Source organism: Pangasianodon hypophthalmus, chromosome 1 (genome assembly GCF_027358585.1).
Source record: "Pangasianodon hypophthalmus isolate fPanHyp1 chromosome 1, fPanHyp1.pri, whole genome shotgun sequence".
Taxonomy (NCBI): Eukaryota; Metazoa; Chordata; class Actinopteri; order Siluriformes; family Pangasiidae; genus Pangasianodon; species Pangasianodon hypophthalmus.
The window spans coordinates 27,700,875-27,718,203 of record NC_069710.1 but is presented as its reverse complement, the minus strand read 5'-3'; the positions used below and the strand labels follow the sequence as shown (position 1 = coordinate 27,718,203).

Genomic DNA, 17,329 nt, shown 5'->3' with positions numbered 1-17,329 from the left:
TCTGTATGCGTGCATATAGTTGGGAAAACAGAATATTTTTCTTGTGTACAGGCGCTGTTCGAACCTGAGTGCAGTGTCAGGATGGGTTTCCATATGAGTTTCCAGTTCATATTTGGAGCTGAGTGTCTTGAAGCAGATGGGGCATGGCAGCTGCTCCTCCGGCCCTTTGCCCACTGTCTGATCATCCACTCCACCATCTTCTAAAAGCTGCTACAGCAAGGACAGAGCAGTTGATGTTGGGAGGTATAGGTGGTAGGTATGTAATGAGTTATCCATTATGTATATTACACAGATTTTTAGGCATCTATATCCAGACATAATCCATATGTATAAACCTCTTAAATAAGAATTAAGGAGCTGCTTGAGCTTTTTATATCCTAATAAAAACAGCAGAATCAATTTATCCTTAGTCAATTGACTAAGAATATATCCAGGATGTTTAACAAGTATAAACCAATTAAAACATGGCAAAAATCAAACTGCATATAACAGCCACAAATCTAACCCTTTTACTGGATGGCTCATCAGCTTGTTCTCCATCGTCACTATGGCTGGGTTTCTTCTTGGAAATAACAGCAGAAGGGCGTTTCCTTTTACCGGACGATGGAGGGCTGGTGGGGCTAGAAAGGGAAGGATCTTTATCATGAATCTTCATGTGCCTGCAAAATAAAAAAAAGGGAAAAACTTCTCAGTGTGTTTAAAACAAATAAATGGTATATTATAAATGCATTACATTTTGTAAGGGAATCTAAAACCTACATTAACATCATCAGTCACTAGTTTTCTAGAATAAATACATTTCATTGTGCCTGGGATTTGAACTTGATGCTTAAATGACCGACATGGCCTCTATTTGAATGGAAGAACATTTGCGAATCAGATAACCGAGCCAACTGGGTGGGTTGCTCGTTTGGAGTGCCTGGTTGATGGATAATCTCCAAGTACAACTGGACCGAGGAATCTTTCATGCTTCCTGATGGAAATGGCACCAAGAGGAAAAGCACTAATGGGCTAAAACCCCTGCAATTATCCCAGTGCATGCGTATGCCCTTACATGGATAACATGCACAGGAATAGGCAATGTTCCGTGAAGAGACCCAGAGGCAAGTCCTCTTCATTTTAGTAGTCAGGAAACCAAAATGGAGCTTTTTGATTTATAAACATGAAGGAAAAGCATGCTTCTACCCTCTAATGACACCAGCATCTCTCTTTTTCCCTTGTCTTCTTGCTTCTCGTCTACCTATGGCTCTCACGCTCCATGCCAATGAGAGGTAAAAAAGATTTAAAGCAAGCCAACTTGGGCAAAGGATCAAAGTTTATAGAAGTGTTATGTAACAGGCCTGAGCTGACAAGAGTGTATTTCCAATGACACAGAGCATCAAAACGTATTAACTGTGTGCATCTCTTACACATCTCTCTGTTAACCCTCTGTGGCTATATTTGTGCATATAAAGTAGATTTCCACTTGTGCATGTGTGAAAAAAGGTCAGCCATCTCAATCTCTGGTCCTCGTTTCAGGAGCTTCATCTTTCACTCAGTAGTTTATTAATAGCAGGCAGAGAATTGGCCGCCCATGTGGGGATTTGATTCTTTCCCTGCTCTGGACTCTGACCTCGAGCTTGACAAATCAGAGCAGACCTGCATTGCCAAGTCAGCGAACCATGATTGGATGGAGACCACCAAAGGCCTCCTATAAGTATATGATAAATTTAAGCTGTTTAATCTGTTTGAGAATAGTTTATTAGCAGAAAAGCACCGACCATGCTAAAGATATAATTTAAACTACATTAATAAGAAAAAAGGGGAACTAATTTTTCCCAGCACTAAGTCCTTTCTCGGCTTCCTGCCCTTGGATCATGGGTGTTTCTTTAGAAATTATAGGAGTCAGCTAGCTAATCTGTAAAGGATCATAAAACTTGTTGATGCCTCAACAAGTCCATTCCTGACATTCCAACACAGCACCACAGTGTGAAGGCAGGGGGCGCTGTGTTTTCAGGTTCCCAATGCAATGTCAGACCAAGGGCACTACCCTTAACTCTGTGGCCATTTAGCAGTGTAACCAACACTGGAGGAGTTTAAGCAAATAAAAGCAGCCAATCAGCTCGCGTGTAGCTGCCCTCCTCTGTCAGTTGTGATCTCTCTCTCTCTCCTTGACAACGGTGACTCCCTCCTCCCTGCCCCCATTTCCATGTGATGCTTTGGCACAAAATGGTGGCCTCCTTGCCAACAACATAGTCAACTTCCTCGTGCATCACAGTTTGCAACAGCATGAAAACTCTTGACTTGTGTATACTTTTACATAAACAGCTAGCAGAGTTCATTAATGTGTATTATAAATAACACAATACTGTTGAACTTGATCAAACAATGAATAAAAAAAGGAAGGGAGGAAGATAGCATTCTTACAGACACACAAACACACAGAGACAATAACATACAGTGAAGGGAAGCAAACAGACCAGTTTCACAACTCATCACTCATCAGCAAGCATAAACCTCAGCAGCTCTTGTCTGATTAACAGCCTCACACTGAAAACCAGGGTCATATTTCTCTTTTCAATGTTCATTCAGGTGAAAACTGTTGGGGGTACTCTATCTCTCTCTCTCTCTCTCCCTGTCTTTCAATCCCCTCCTCCATGCCTCAACACCATCAGCCCCTGAGCCTCAGGGAGGATGTTGGTGCTTGCCCCTCCACCACAACAGCCTGGTGGTAGAAGATATCACATGTGAAACAACGGAGAGGGAACCACTTCAAAGACGTCAGTTTCCTGTGCACAATCCTTCTTTCATAATAAACTGTCTCTGTCCTGTGCACATTCACAAGAACCTCAACATGCACAAGTAAACACACACACACACACACCAACGCCCTTCTACTATCTCAGTGGCACACTTGTCATGTATGTAACTCATGCAGGCAGTGCAGCATCAGGGCGAGGTTCAGGACAAATTACTGAGAAAGCCAGAATCAGGAACTAATGATCTTTTCTTTGTCTGTTTGTTTGTTTTAAATGGATGTCTCATGTTAATTAAATAACTTTCAGCAAAATGTTTTGTGATGCATCACAAAATATGTCACACTATTTATTTATTGTTGTTGAGGTTTTGCTAACAAAGTGCTAGCAAATCAGTTATAAAAATAAGTTTATTTATTTCAGTGTATAAACATGTTTAATCAGTTACCCATCACAGTGAGTAACAGGGTGAGTAACAGGGTGTCACGAAGTTGACTATAGATTATATTTATGTCATATGGTCTTAATTTACTACTCTACTACATTTCTCAGACGTTCAAAAATATATTACGTGATATAGACAAAATAGGATAGGACAATTGTACAGCTATGGACTGTGATGCCAATATGCCTTGCTATGCCATTGCTATGTACATATTCACATATTCATTCAAATGATTTTACTCTGCATCTCTGGCAACTGCAAATCAAATTGCATTGCACGTGTACAATAACTATGAAGCATTTCTATTCCATTTTTTTAAAAAGTGATCAACCAGATATTTTCATTTCCGTCACTATGAGAAACACACACACACACACAGACTGTGTACACTGTTTAAACATTCCGCTACTCAACCATTCCTGACTAACCTCATTAGCTAATGAAAGTCTTTCAATAGCCAATTAGCTGTGTTAGAGGAGTGAGGAAGCTGAACCACTCAGCAGTGCTGCTCTGCCGGACCAGCATTAGGGAAAAGGAATTTCAGATCGCTATCTCTTCACGCACAGAGGCCTGGTTTATACTTCTGCGTCCGTGTATTTGTGAACACATGACTGTATCGTGTACAAGTGGTCACACAGGTGTCTGCCTTCATATTTGCACAAAAACATGAACGTGTCCACTAGGGGGCAGAAAATAGAAAAACTAATTGAAGGTCTCGCATTTCACTGCAGAATGAATAGAGAAGCAGCAGCAGCTGTCTACTTTCTGGTTCTAAATCACTGATACAATGCTGATAGGTATTAAATTAGGCCAGACATGGAACAGTTTGGGTTTCAGATTTTCTCCATAGAAAATGATGAGAAAGTCAATTGTGGATATCGTATATTAAAATAGAATACATAATAAGCCCCGCCCCCTGCATGTCATCTCTGAAAGGCACTATTTTTTTAAAGGTCTCACCCAATATTCATCTCTGCTACCAGATAAACAAGACTTATATAAGCAATACTACTCTGAAACCCTTGATATAACATGCTAAAGAAGGGTCACACCTTTCTACCTCAACCAATCAGCGTTCGCCTTATTTGGCTTGATGTAGAACTGATGCCGTACTGTAGATACCGTGCACACCCTTACACCCCCTCCCCTCTGTGTCCCAATGCAAAACCGCTTCAACGGAGAAGTATAAACCAGCCCTGACTTGTCACGTCTACCAAGTGCCTTCAGTGTGGAGCTACAAAATGTGAGCCACTAAGAATCTTGCATCAGAGTGGGAGATGTCTCCCTCACACACACACACACACACACACACACACAACAGACACACACAAATGCTGAGTCCTCCAGGATACACAGTCATTGCTAATCTTGGGATTAGACCTCATTGTTGGGAGCCTAAGCATGAGGAAAAAAGCCACAGGTGTCTGTCTGGATGGTCCAGTTAACTCACTCACATCCCCTGTCACACTCTCTCTTTGTCAAACACACAAACACAGACACACACAAGCAAACTCCTGCTTTACCACCACAGATGAGTCACCTGTACAAATACTTAGCAGCACTGTTCAGACGTGTGCTCTTGGCTCCAACACAAAACAGTTTCAGCATTTCCCATCAATATAAACCTGACTGTTTTTTATGGAAATGTTTCGCCTTGTCTTGAGCAATTTATCAGTTTTCAATATGTATAAAATATTGAAATGAGTGGCAGCCAGTCTTAAATGGCACTTTCTTAAATAATAGTCCTAGAATGTGACCTATTTGGACTGAGCCGGTTTCAGACCAGTAAAAAATCTTTTGAGGAGTGTGTGAGAAAGTATAGGGGCTAAAAACATTCTCACCAAGGTCTTTTAAACTTTGGTCTGAAATCTAAAACTTGGAAGCATGCACAGAAAATCACTGATATCAACCGAACACAAAGATGTGGTGGTAAATTAAGACTAAATTAATTAATTAAATAAAAGATTTAAAAACAACAGAATTATTGTGCACTGTATTCGGCATTTCCTTGTGTTTCTCGCTTCAAATATCCAGAACACACTGCCCTCCAACTCTGTCCTCTGTCACCTATTTTGCATATTGCACGTTAAATGCTCACAACCTGTAAAACAGCATATTTGGTTCAGTTTCTGATGAATCATCTTCTCACCGCAGTTATACAATATCAGACCAATTCAAGGTCCCCATTCAAATGTTTGCTGTGTTCAAACCTGCCCAAATGAACCGTGCCAGGGTTCGATTTAAAAAGACTAAACTCTGATTGAGTGAAAGAGCCAAAAGAGACAGTGTAGCAGCATCCATCCTAGCTTCAACTCTCTAAAAGAGCAGTTTCCAATGCCAGACACAGCAGTTTCCAATGCCCTGATAAGAACAGTGCTATGCCAGCCATCTTGCCGAACAAAGACCTGAAAGAGGTTGCCATGTGTCTGACCTGTGCATGTTGCCGTTGGTGGTGAAAGTCTGGCCGCACACAGAGCATTTGTATGGCCTCTCACCGCTGTGCACCAACATGTGGCGGTCCAGAGAGCTGGCCGAGCTCAGGCACTTTCCACAGATACTGCATGAGTGGTCTGAAGCTCCAGTATCAGAGTTATGCTGAAGACAGAGAGACAGAAAGAAAGAGAGATGCCTCACTAATGTGGGAGAATCTCAAATGTGGCTTAAAACAATTAAAACACATACACGTGTGTGTTACCTGGCGAATATGCATCGTAAGCTGGTGCTGAGTTTGACAATTTTTGTCACACAGTGGGCAGATGAGAGATGAGGTGTCATCCTTGACATCCTAAAACACACACACACGCATATATATATTATATTATAAGACAGCGACACAATGCAGGTAGGTCAAGGGCCTTGGATTACTACCATCAATATAATGTTAAATTAAGACCCAGGTTATATGCCTCAGTCTGGCAGACACTAAATTCAGAACAAAAATCAAATATAACCATGACTGTATAAAGTACAATTCCAGGATTGACAGAAGTGCCCCCATGTCTGTTTTGGTCTGCCTGTGCTAAAAACAGAAGGGAGTGTGGGTAAAATCCCATCTGGTGGCCTTGTCTTCTGCCCTTGACTGTTTCATTGATCCTTGCTGTATGTATAAAATTCTGGTCTAAATAAATACTCAGCTAGATAAATAAGAGAGTATGATGATCTGGCCTTTCATCTACTTGTGTTGCTGCTGTTCCTGTGAGACAGTCCAAGCTTACAAAATGAATCCAGATATCTTATCCATCAGTGTGAAGTCAGACTGAAACAAACTGTAACCCTTTCTGAACTCTATATATACACTATGCAACTCTCTTACGTTACTTCTAGTTTTGTTTCTATAATTTTGTTTCAATTTTGTTTCCATATTGTTTTCAAAGAAATTGTCCATTTTCCATTCTGTGGTCATTCAAGTTAAAGGTACATGTGTGAATGTGTGTCAAATGAGCATCCTAAAAGTAAACTCTGTGTGTGTGTGTGTCTGTGTGTCTGTGTGCGCATTCCTCTTTCACCTTGAGTGGCAGATCATTGTAACCCAACACCATGTGCTCCCTCCCACTAATGTTGACAGTAGAGCAGATCATTAACTCTGAGTTTGGTGTGTAGCCCTGCTCGACTCTTACTGCACTCCCAGAAGGCCACATCCAAGTTACACACCATGCCATCACACACACAAAACTCCAGAACAAAATCATACAATGCATGCACACACAATCAAGGGCACAAATACTTCAGATTTTCTGATGCTTATGCTGTAGGTTATATATGTATAGGTTTTCCCTCCAATCACAGACAGACCCAGAGGGCTAAAGGCCAGCTCAGGTGAAACAAACAGAAAATAATGCACGCTATCAGTATCTCCCAAAAATAAACCATTGCTCAGTGCCCAAAAACTGTGTGCAACATTTCTCCTGAACAGCTTTATTGGCCTTAGTAATATCAGTCACACATTTCCCTTAAAGTTGCAGGATCGGTTCAGGATTAGAAGGAACACATAAAGCTTCACTGTCTTTAAATAAAACACTTATTTGAAGTGCTTTAGGATCTGAGAGCAGCCCATTTTTAATGTTTTTACTGGCATCTCTCAGACCATGTCCTTAAACGAAGCTTCAGTTCTTTGATGCAGTTCTAAAAATACTTGTTAATATATTTCTATATTTATCTGTAATAAAATATACAACTTTGGCAGAGTACACTGTACGTGTTGAGAGGTATTGCTGTTCTGCTGTAAGGTTTAAAACAACTTGCTAGGTATGGTGACTTGCAATCACAGATCAGTGACCATCAAACAGCAAACTGTTCTCCAAATATATACTCTTAACTTTTCCATGCTTTTTTATGTATACAGTGAAAGGTGGAAAATTTGGAACTGGTAGAACTTTGTGATGGGTCAGCTGTTGGTGTGTGTGTGTGTGTTATTGATCATATCTGAGCTGAGCAGGTCCTCTATGCACAGTTTGTGTATGCTGATTTATGCGAAATTAATCCAGCCAATTAAATAATGCACCATAAACCTCTTCTAATTTCTCAAAAAAGGAAGAGAAGTCTGAGAAAGAGACCATAATGGCACCCGCTTTCACAATACACCAATACTCAGTAAAGCTTTCGGGACAAGTTTTATTGTTTGAATACTAGAGAAAAAATGGCCAAAAAAGCTACCAAAAAAAAAAAAAAAAAAAAAACAGCATTCAAATATTCTTTAAGATCCCATGTGTTACATTTAGATGCCTCACTATTATTGTGGGATGTGTAAATTAAAAAAAAGAAAAAAAAATCTTGCATGAAGGGCAGTAAAAGATCTCAGATAACATGAAAATGTAAAATCTAGTGACAGGATGAATAAATAAAAATGCATATGAAACCTTTATGATAAAACTGCCATGGCCTCCTTGTAATATTGTTTACTTAAGAAGTCAGAAATTCAGTTTAAGTCAGTGTTTCATCTTCCGTGGTTTATGTGATACAAATGCATGGAGTACAGCTACTACTCTGTGTCAAAGTATAAAATTCATAAGTAATTAAAATGCTAATTTTAATGATTATGGCAATCCTACTATCTAACAGTTTGAAAACCTGCATTTATCCATTCATCCATTTAATTGAGAAAACTTTAGAGGACTAGATTTTGGGGGCGGTGGGGAGGGGGTGCCGAGAGGTCAGAACTAACACCTGTTATCCCCACATGAGGGCACTTACAGGCCTGAAGTGCACGCTTTAATCGGCACCATGTGATGACGAGCTGCGTGTACAAAAGGAGGATTGAGGGGCCGAGGACCATGTGTCCCTCCGCTTCAACACGAGGACACTCTGTCTGCATGAACACACACTCTCTCACCTGCGTCATCCCACCCGCTCTTAATGCAGAAACACACGCACACCCACACACCTGCTACTGGTCCAGTCAACTACACAAACACAATGCTACATCGCTCCAGCTGACGCAGTAAAATATGGCCTATGGTTTAGCTGTACCCGTATGCCGTGTATCAGCTGCAAGACTCTTGCCAAGCTGCTAGCCTAGACATCTCGTATATCTGTCGAGCTCACTTGCACGTTTGAAACACCAGACACCAGTGTAGAACAACGTCATTATCCCCATCCTATCATGTAAGGCTGATTAATGACTTAACAGTCTGCGTAAGGAACATATGCATACACGCAAAAAACAAGCTTTACTTCTACTTATTTATATTTAATAATAATAATAATAAATATTAGTTTTATTTCTAAACATTTAGTCTTACTCTGGATCCCTTAGCTTTACTCCCTTAGGGGGTTATATAGAGTTATATAGAGTTACACAGTGGATACCAGTCAATGTCCTAAAACTTAGCTACATTCAAATATTGCCATTTTATATGTTGGTTTCAACATATAAAGCTCCTTATTCACCTACAAGACAAAGTTTCCCACCCGCGCTTTCCACTCCATTTTGGTTCTTTCACTTTCCCTCTAAGCTGCAACCAGACAGGTCATATGATTAAAAAAAAAAAAAAGAAAGTGCTGAAAATTGTGGCAGCTCTGACAAAGAAATATCAGCTGCATCGCTTTTTAAAACTGGTCCTTGTTCTGACCACCTGGTGCCTTCCCATATGTTTACATGCAAAATATGTGCTGGCCTAAAATGGCTCCTTTTCCATGGTTACATCAACTACATCAGATTTTGATGTTTGATTTAGTGTAGTTATCTCAGAGTTTACAAAAGCCCACTGTATGGCTGATGTAAGTGGTGTAAATGTAATCAGCAGAAACATGCTGATAGGCTTTATAGGCTTTAAATGAACAAACAAGAGCATCTGCGAAAGTGAGTTTATAAAGTTTTGCGTGTGGGAACAAGTGAGTATGATCTCACTTACGATTCCTTAAGGGTTCTTTTAAATAGTTCATTGTTATAGCATTCAAAATGAGTTTGACTTGAAACCTTTTCTGAAAGGAAACACTTCATACATCCTTTAAGGTTAAACCACAAAACTAATCTATTGTGCAAAATAAAACTTTTTTTTTCCCCTCCAACAGTGTATGTAGAAGCTTCTGAGCTCAAGCAGCAAGGCTTAGCCAAGCTGGTTAGTGTGTGTGAGTGCATGAGGCTCTATATATACCTGACTCTTCCTGGTGTACCGGCTGGCGCTGGGGCTCTTACTGGAAGTCTTGGTGGGGGTTTTGTTGGAAACCTCCACCCCTCCATTCAGCTGAGCTGCTTTCATCACAGTGCTCATCATCGAGGTGATGGACGAGAGGTCTGCTCCATCCGCTCCCTCTTTCCCTGCCTCCACTCGGATCTGTGCGTCCGCTACACTCACCACCGACTTTCTCGGACTCTCTAGGGAATAATCACAGGTGGTTTGCTGATGTGGAGTGCCACAAACAGGCTGTTTAACATAACTGTATAACAGCTTAATATGCAAGTTCAAACATGTATGCATCATGTGTCATTGTTATCACAATAACTAAAGTCAAGTGTAACATCAGTAGTCCTACATCATCAACCAGCCTCATTTTTGACCAGATTAACAAGTAGCTTCTCTCTTCTACCTTTTTAAGTATTTTCATTGGGTGATATTTTTTTAATAATAAAAAAAAACATACTGTAGTATTGCCAATTTGTTAGTGTATTGTTTGTTCCAACTTTATGAGCAAAACAAAATACTGTGATACATATCATGTATCAATTACATGATATGATTCCACATCTCCAAACATTAAAATGATATTTCTCAGCTAAGTGAAGCCAGCGTGTCTTACCAGCGCAATGATCTGTCTCCTCCGTCTGCTCGGCCTCCATGGTGCCGATGGCAGAGCTGACCTCCTCCCCCATCTTCTTCTCCTCTGCTGAACTATCCATCACTGCAACACAGAGATAAGAGATGTTTAAAAGAGACAGATGAGAGAAAGATTGTGCATGGACTTGTTTAGAGGTCTTTATAAGCTTGCAACTTAAGAAAAACCGTCCATAATGTGCCAAAGTAAGCTAAGATGATGTTGGGACTTTTTAACTTTATGATACATATTAGGGAGTTGCATGACTAAAATCTTTCACATCCAACATCAAACCAGAGGACAGCTGAGACAAGTCAGCATCAGAAGTCTGAAACTTTTATTTTCCAGAGATGTGTGCCTCAAAAAGCAGAATGTCCTGTTGCCTCAGACGTGAGACAGATCACACACACTGACATGGAGCTGGCGCTGTGTGTGCTTTATGACTCCAGCACCTGACTGCAAAGCACGAGAGAACGAGTGTGTGTGCATGAGAGTGTGCATCTGTCTGTCTCATGACATGACAAGCGTGGCAGATTCTAGCACAAGCACAAGGGTGATATCACGAGAGGTCAAAATCAAATATTATCCCCAGTGAATTGAGGGGCCTGTACTTTTAAATACTGAACTGCTGGTAGTTTTCTCCAAGTTGAAAGAACAGAATTATTTGAGGTACAGATCTGTTTTTTTTTCTAATCCTCACAGGTAAAGATAGAGAGATGTGATTTGTTGAAACATCATTAAAGCAGATGGGTTTTTAGATTAAGTACTTAGTACTTTCTTAGAAGGCAACACACACACACACACACACACACACCCTGGTTAACAGATATGTAGTCACACATGATGCGCATATAGTCACACATGAAAGAAAAATCCAGGCTAGCTTTGACACAACTTGAGGAATGGATCTTAGTGCTTAAAAAAAAAAAAAAAAAAAAAAAAAAAAAAAAAAAAAAAGAGAGAGGCAAGAAAGTTGAGTAATGTGGAAAGATGACAAAACAAAAGAGAAAGAGAAAGATGAGTCAGAGAGAGAAGAGGGAGAGAAGAGAGGGGTGAAGTAACAGGCTTCTCCCTCGGCTAATTGCCGTTTCCCGTTTACGGCCCCACAGGAAGCTCTTCTCCGGTCCAGGCAACTTCCTCCTCACCAGAGAGTGGAAACAGACGGACAAAGAGATGGAGTGAGTGTGTATGTGTGTGTTGGTCAGTGCAGATGATGAGAATGCCATTACACTGCAGTGTGATGGACGTGCTCATCAGAGATGCTGCTCAACACCAACAGGACAAATGCTGGTAAATTCACACGTGTGCTTTAACCGGCTGTAGATCAGAGTCATGGTGAGGCCTGCTCGACTCACACTCACATGTACACACCACTGCTGGACTGGGAGTAGGGATGGGTGACATGAAAAAAATATCATAAAATGATACTTGAGTACATTTCTATGATAAATGATATGTATCATAATATACAGCTTTACAAACAATCTGCCAGCAAAACAGAAAAAAAAGTGAAAAGCCTATGTACAGTGTCTGCTGACACTTTTATTAATGTCTCCAGAAATTAACTACTTAACATTGAAAAGGAGGAAAAATCAATATAAATTAACTACTTATTAAGTGCAAAATTTTAACATCAAATAAGCTTCCAATCAGCTTGTAATTAAAAAAAAAAAAACATAAAATGTTATAAAAATACTGCAGTATATCAGAAAAGTGTACTGTGACTTTAAAAAAACAAAAAAAAAAAAAAAAAAAAACAGTATCATATTATATCATCATATGTTAAGCCTAACATATGATTCTGGAATAAGCCCTAATTGACTTATTGAGTAAGGAAGACGAGTAGGAGAAGCATGGACGCTGAACTGTTTGAACGTGAAACACAAAAGACATGATGGGCAATGTCGTGAATATAGTCGTTCTCCTGACAATTTGGTCCAATCAAACGTCAAAGATACTATTTCTCCAGCTGAAATACTGTATATATATTTTAGCTGGTTTAAAAAGAACTTGGAAAGCATTGCTACAAGAGATAGCTAGCTAATAACAACATAAAATATGGTGTTAAAAATGTGTAGCATTACACCAAGGGACTGCTGTTCGAGTACGTAAACATAAGTATGAAAACAAAATAGAGCATTAACTAATTGGACTAAAAGTCACTGCAGTAGTTAGCCGGTCGATATTTCCGGCCTACATCTATTTCCGATTGACTTGTACTGTATTATTATCACTAGGAAACCAGCAATTTGTCTTCATAATCAAAATAAACTGCACGAAAAGTCCCTATTTCCTTAATCAAGTTTGATGCAATCTATAATCAACACTACATTGTTCTGGAGTCAGCTAAAGAGTGAATTAAAATGCAGAGCTTCTCAACATGGCACAAACATGCTACAGTATGAAGACAGTATACACCCTAGATAGCTACACTCTAACTAAAGAGTACTTCTGTAAGAGTATCGTCAGAGAGGAGCAGCTCAGTGGTCCATCAGCTCGGTGGAGGGGACACGCTCGTTCACCACCCTGGCACTTTTATGGACTCCAAAATTAACGGCAACAGATGATGGTAGAGGGGGATGGGGCAAAGAAGTGATGTACCAGATCGAAAGAAAAAGATGAAAACACGAATCAAAGGGAAAACTGTCCTATTAGGGGAAGTGTAGAGACAAGACGAGTTAGTACAGACCTGGTGTGCATGGTGGAGAGAAAAAAAAAAGAGGATTTCCCAACACTGGGGCAGGTTTGGAGTTGTGTGAAAGGGAGAGAGAGTGACACTTGTTATTAGATTCTTGCAGCTTAGCCAGGAGAAAGTTTGAGGGTGGGGGTGCTACTGTTACTACATCTGTTCCCACCCATCACTCTCACTGAAGCACAACACACACGCACACAAATATATACACTGGTTCTTAAACATATTTGTAAGAAGAAACCATCCACAGGTGACACTGAAAAGGTCATGCACAGAGCGATATTAAGTTTTGTGTGTGTGTGTTCGTTTGGGTTCAGGAGAAACAGAGGCACATGAGGCTGGAAAAGTCCTCGCATGCTGCCAAACACTCTGGAAAAGTATGCCCCCTTCCTCACCACAGCGCCCTCCCTCCTTCCACTCTGTGCGCTCGCTCTCTCTCTCTCTCTCTCTCCCTCCCTCTCTCTAACAAGCTGTACTGGCAGGACTACACTCAAAGCACTGCCAAAGCATCACCAACATAACAACTGATGCATGAAGGAATCTATGAAGTGCTCACTTGGATTACAGTCAGAAAAACTTGTCTCTAGCAATTTCCCCAAACCGGAGTGAGCTCCCTCCAGAGGGGTGTACACAGATCCCTGTGAGGCTGCAACGTCAGGGGAAGAATTAAAGCAGCCAAACAGCATTGTATTCTTACCACCAAATTTTAGCTGTCATCAATAATCATGACGGATTTTCCTAACAGGGTGGGGGCTTGGGCACGAGCTCCTCAGTAGTAGCCAGCCATTTCTCGTGTGAAACCGTTTCCAAACTCTGTAGACGACTCTGACCTCCTGTGAAGCAGAGTGGAGGTAAAGGAAGTCTGAGGTGGGGGATGATGGAGGTGCGAGACCCCTTACTGGAGGGGCTCTAATGATTAGAGTACCCTGCCAATGACGGCTCATTCAGGAGATAAGATTCCCGCAGTGCTAAATCATCCTACACACACGCACATACAGGCTGCAGATGGGCTAAAAGCCATTTGATTACGCGACACACCATGGAGTCAGTACAAAGAATAGAGAGGGGACAGAGAAATTTCCGGAAGTGCATCACTTGTGGTGGACGATACATTAGTATGAAATAAAATGAAATGCATCTCAGCACACTTTTCTGAGAGTGTTATTTAATAGCCTCATTTCCAACTGCATAGTTACTCAACGTAACAAAAAGCTGACAGGGCATTAAAATTAATGAATCAGGCTCACTTGGTTGAATTTATTCTTGGTAACAACTAATAGATGGGTTTTCTTCATTTTTAACTGTTTTCGATTGTTTTAGAATAAAAGTGAAGGTATTAACGTTATGAAATAACACATGTAATTATGCAGTGACTGAGAAAACAATTTTATATTTTAAATCTTAATAGCATTCCTGATGAAGCTTTCCACATGCTTGGCATTTTCTCAACCAAGCACGTTCTCAGACAGGCAGAGTTTTAAATGAAAACAATTTGCTTGGGAAAACTATATAATTTTATGTAAAAGCTACTCATTAAAAAGACACATTGATTAAAAAAATATATATGTAATAAAAAAATATATATTCAATCGTGTGCAAATTTGTATCATATATTGAGAAAATGTCTACAAGTTGTACTATTTTACTATGATACCCTGACCACGGTGCCTGCCCGTATGCAGCAGCGATATAAAGGATGTTCTCTGTTCTCCAGTAGTGCTACATGTGACTGTGCCACATGCGAAACAACACCTGGTTATTTATTAGACTGACCAGCCTTCATTCCCAATCTAAATTTAACTATAAACACTGGCCAAGGTCCAAAGTTACAACTTGGCCTCTCATGTCATCAGAACTAGCACAATTCTCATTGCGTGCTGGAATTTTTCCCTCTCGACTCGAGAGCGGAACAGCTCCAGGAGAAAAGCAGATAGGTTGTTTTAGTAGCTGTCTTGCTTGTCTGAAGTTCCCAGGCTGGAACTGCCATGAGCTTTTTCTAAACCTGGCTGATAGACAATGGCTCAGAGCCAAACTGCCGAAAGTGACACATACACTTCAAAGCTAACAGGAGCGAAGATGGTGCTGCTAGTGTGTGTGTGTGTGTGTGTGTGTGTGTGTGCGCGTGTCTGTGTGTGAGCGAGGGTGTGGGGAGTATGCTTTTACCTGCCGAGAGCAGAGCACCCACATGTGAAGAACTAAAGGATAAGGGGAGGAGGAGAGAAAAAGAAAAGATGAAAAGCAGTTTTTCCACTGCACTTTTAAAAACAACAACGGACCCAAACAGGCATCACCTGATCTCAGGATGCTAGTTCATTTTTCACCCATCTCAGAGCGCCTGAATTCATGAACAATGAATTTAATATGAATGAATTAATAGTGTCCCTTTAATTAAACATCCTTTAATTAAACAGAACTTGCTTAGATGCAACAAGATTCCTGACACAAAAGGCTTTCTTGATGGGATTTGTAAATTTCCTACGAAATGTAAAATCTGGACCATAAAAACTGAATTTAATTTCAAAAGTTTGTTAGGGTGCTTTCAAGGCACCAAAATTCTCCTTGCAGCTGCAAAGATGTGTATATATTTTATATTTCAGTTCATGTTCTAGTCACTGAGAACGTAAAACTACTGAAACTCTATCCAGGTTGAGAAACGAAACAGCCCAGCGTTGTTTTTCATGCTATAAACATGGCACCAAGAAACCAGACTATTCTGAGCTTCTGTTTTTTTTTATTCAGTGTCTGTGTATATAGGCACTCGTAGTACAATGCGTATGCGAAACCAACCAGCACTGAACAGTACCCTACTGTTAGTTGCTCTGCCTCCAGTTTCTGTGGATACCAATTTTAAAGCGTACAAGTTTTTTTTTTTTTTTTTTAGCAAAAAGTTTTCCCAAAATTTAAAACTGGACTGGTGGCCAGTAGGAAAAAAATTAGTCTTATTGTTGCAAAAGGCTCAATAAAAAAAGATGAAAAGTTCATCGTGATGAGTGGAAAGGAGGGAGGGTGTGAGAGAGAGAGAGAGAGAGAGAGAGAGATGTGTAGGCTGAGATTAAGGGTGAGGGGCCTGCGAAGCCACAGATCCGGTGACCATATGTTGGCTATTTATTACAGCCTCCTGTGTGTCTGTCCTGACACCACGCTTCTCAAAAAGACTCTGGGTAAAAGGCAGGGAGGTGGTCAAGGGGAGGATGGATACAACCCCACTCAAACAGTGTTGTGCATGAGTAACACAAAGCAGAAGAGTGTGAAGAGATGGAGGAAGGAAGCGGCTCTTGCCCTCCCTCCCTCTCTCTCTCTCCCTCCCTCTCTCTGTCTCTCTCATACAGTATTAGAGAAAGAAAGCTGGCCACAGCAACTTCACTCCAGCACAGCACCAAAATCTGCCAAAGATACAGTTCAGTTGTACCACAACATGGCTGGGAACAAAAGTGTGTGTGTGTGTTTAAGGTCCTATGGGAAAGCTGGAGTCATCCATGTCTGCTGCTGCTGCTGTTCTCTCGTCTCCACTGAGTCACTCTGAGCTACTGAGGCCCGTGCACGCCTGCATCCTGCCTCGACATGCCAACAGTCCTCTCTCTCTCTCCAACACACACACACACACACACACACACAGTGCTGGGGAAATTACTCCAAAATTCTAGTTAGCTTGCTTTGCACTTCAAGCAGTTAAGCTACAACAATGCCTCTATTATAATACTGACAACAGACGGAAACTACATTTAAAGTACCACTAAACTGAAAAACATGACTTTTAACTGGATAACACCTCACTTTCTGATTATAGAGACTGGTGTTTTGGCTGAATTCGTTAACACAGCACTAAAGTCTTGGACACTTCTCAGATTAAAGACATGTTACAAATGAGCTTGGTTCAATAACATCCAAGATGTTTAAAAAATGCTTTGTAAAAGTCAACAGGATTTTTTTTTTTCTTACTCCAGTTGGAGGACAGGAGAAAAATGCTGCTCACTGTCAGATCAGAGTTCTACAGAACTGCCAAATAAAAAATGAATGGCCTGGACACATAAGCTGCTTGTCCTGTGCACCCGTGCTACTGATTTGTCCACGTCACTGTTGCACTTAAAGACACCACTGCCAAATGTAAATACATCGGTAGTGGTGGCTCAACAGTTAAGGCTGTGGGTTACTGATCAGAAGGTGAATCAAGCCCCAGCACCACCAAGCTGCCACTGTTGGGCCCTT

At 40.7% G+C, this 17,329-nt stretch overlaps 1 protein-coding gene across 6 annotated transcripts in view; it reads right to left on the bottom strand.

Annotated features, from left to right (window-relative positions):
• rreb1a (ras responsive element binding protein 1a) overlaps nt 1-17,329 on the bottom strand; it is a 52,995-nt gene that overhangs the window by 9,215 nt on the left and 26,451 nt on the right. For 3 of the 6 annotated variants that reach the window (XM_053234081.1, XM_034302642.2, XM_034302637.2), the window contains 6 exons: nt 10,417-10,518; nt 9,774-9,994; nt 5,876-5,965; nt 5,612-5,775; nt 506-659; nt 65-210 (listed from right to left, as the gene is read on the bottom strand). In XM_053234081.1, coding sequence (XP_053090056.1) covers nt 65-210; nt 506-659; nt 5,612-5,775; nt 5,876-5,965; nt 9,774-9,994; nt 10,417-10,518 — 877 coding nt within the window. Of the gene's footprint in view, nt 1-64; nt 211-505; nt 660-5,611; nt 5,776-5,875; nt 5,966-9,773; nt 9,995-10,416; nt 10,519-17,329 lie in introns of those variants that run through there. The other 3 variants (XM_053234092.1, XM_053234067.1, XM_053234087.1) reach the window with 2 other exon arrangements.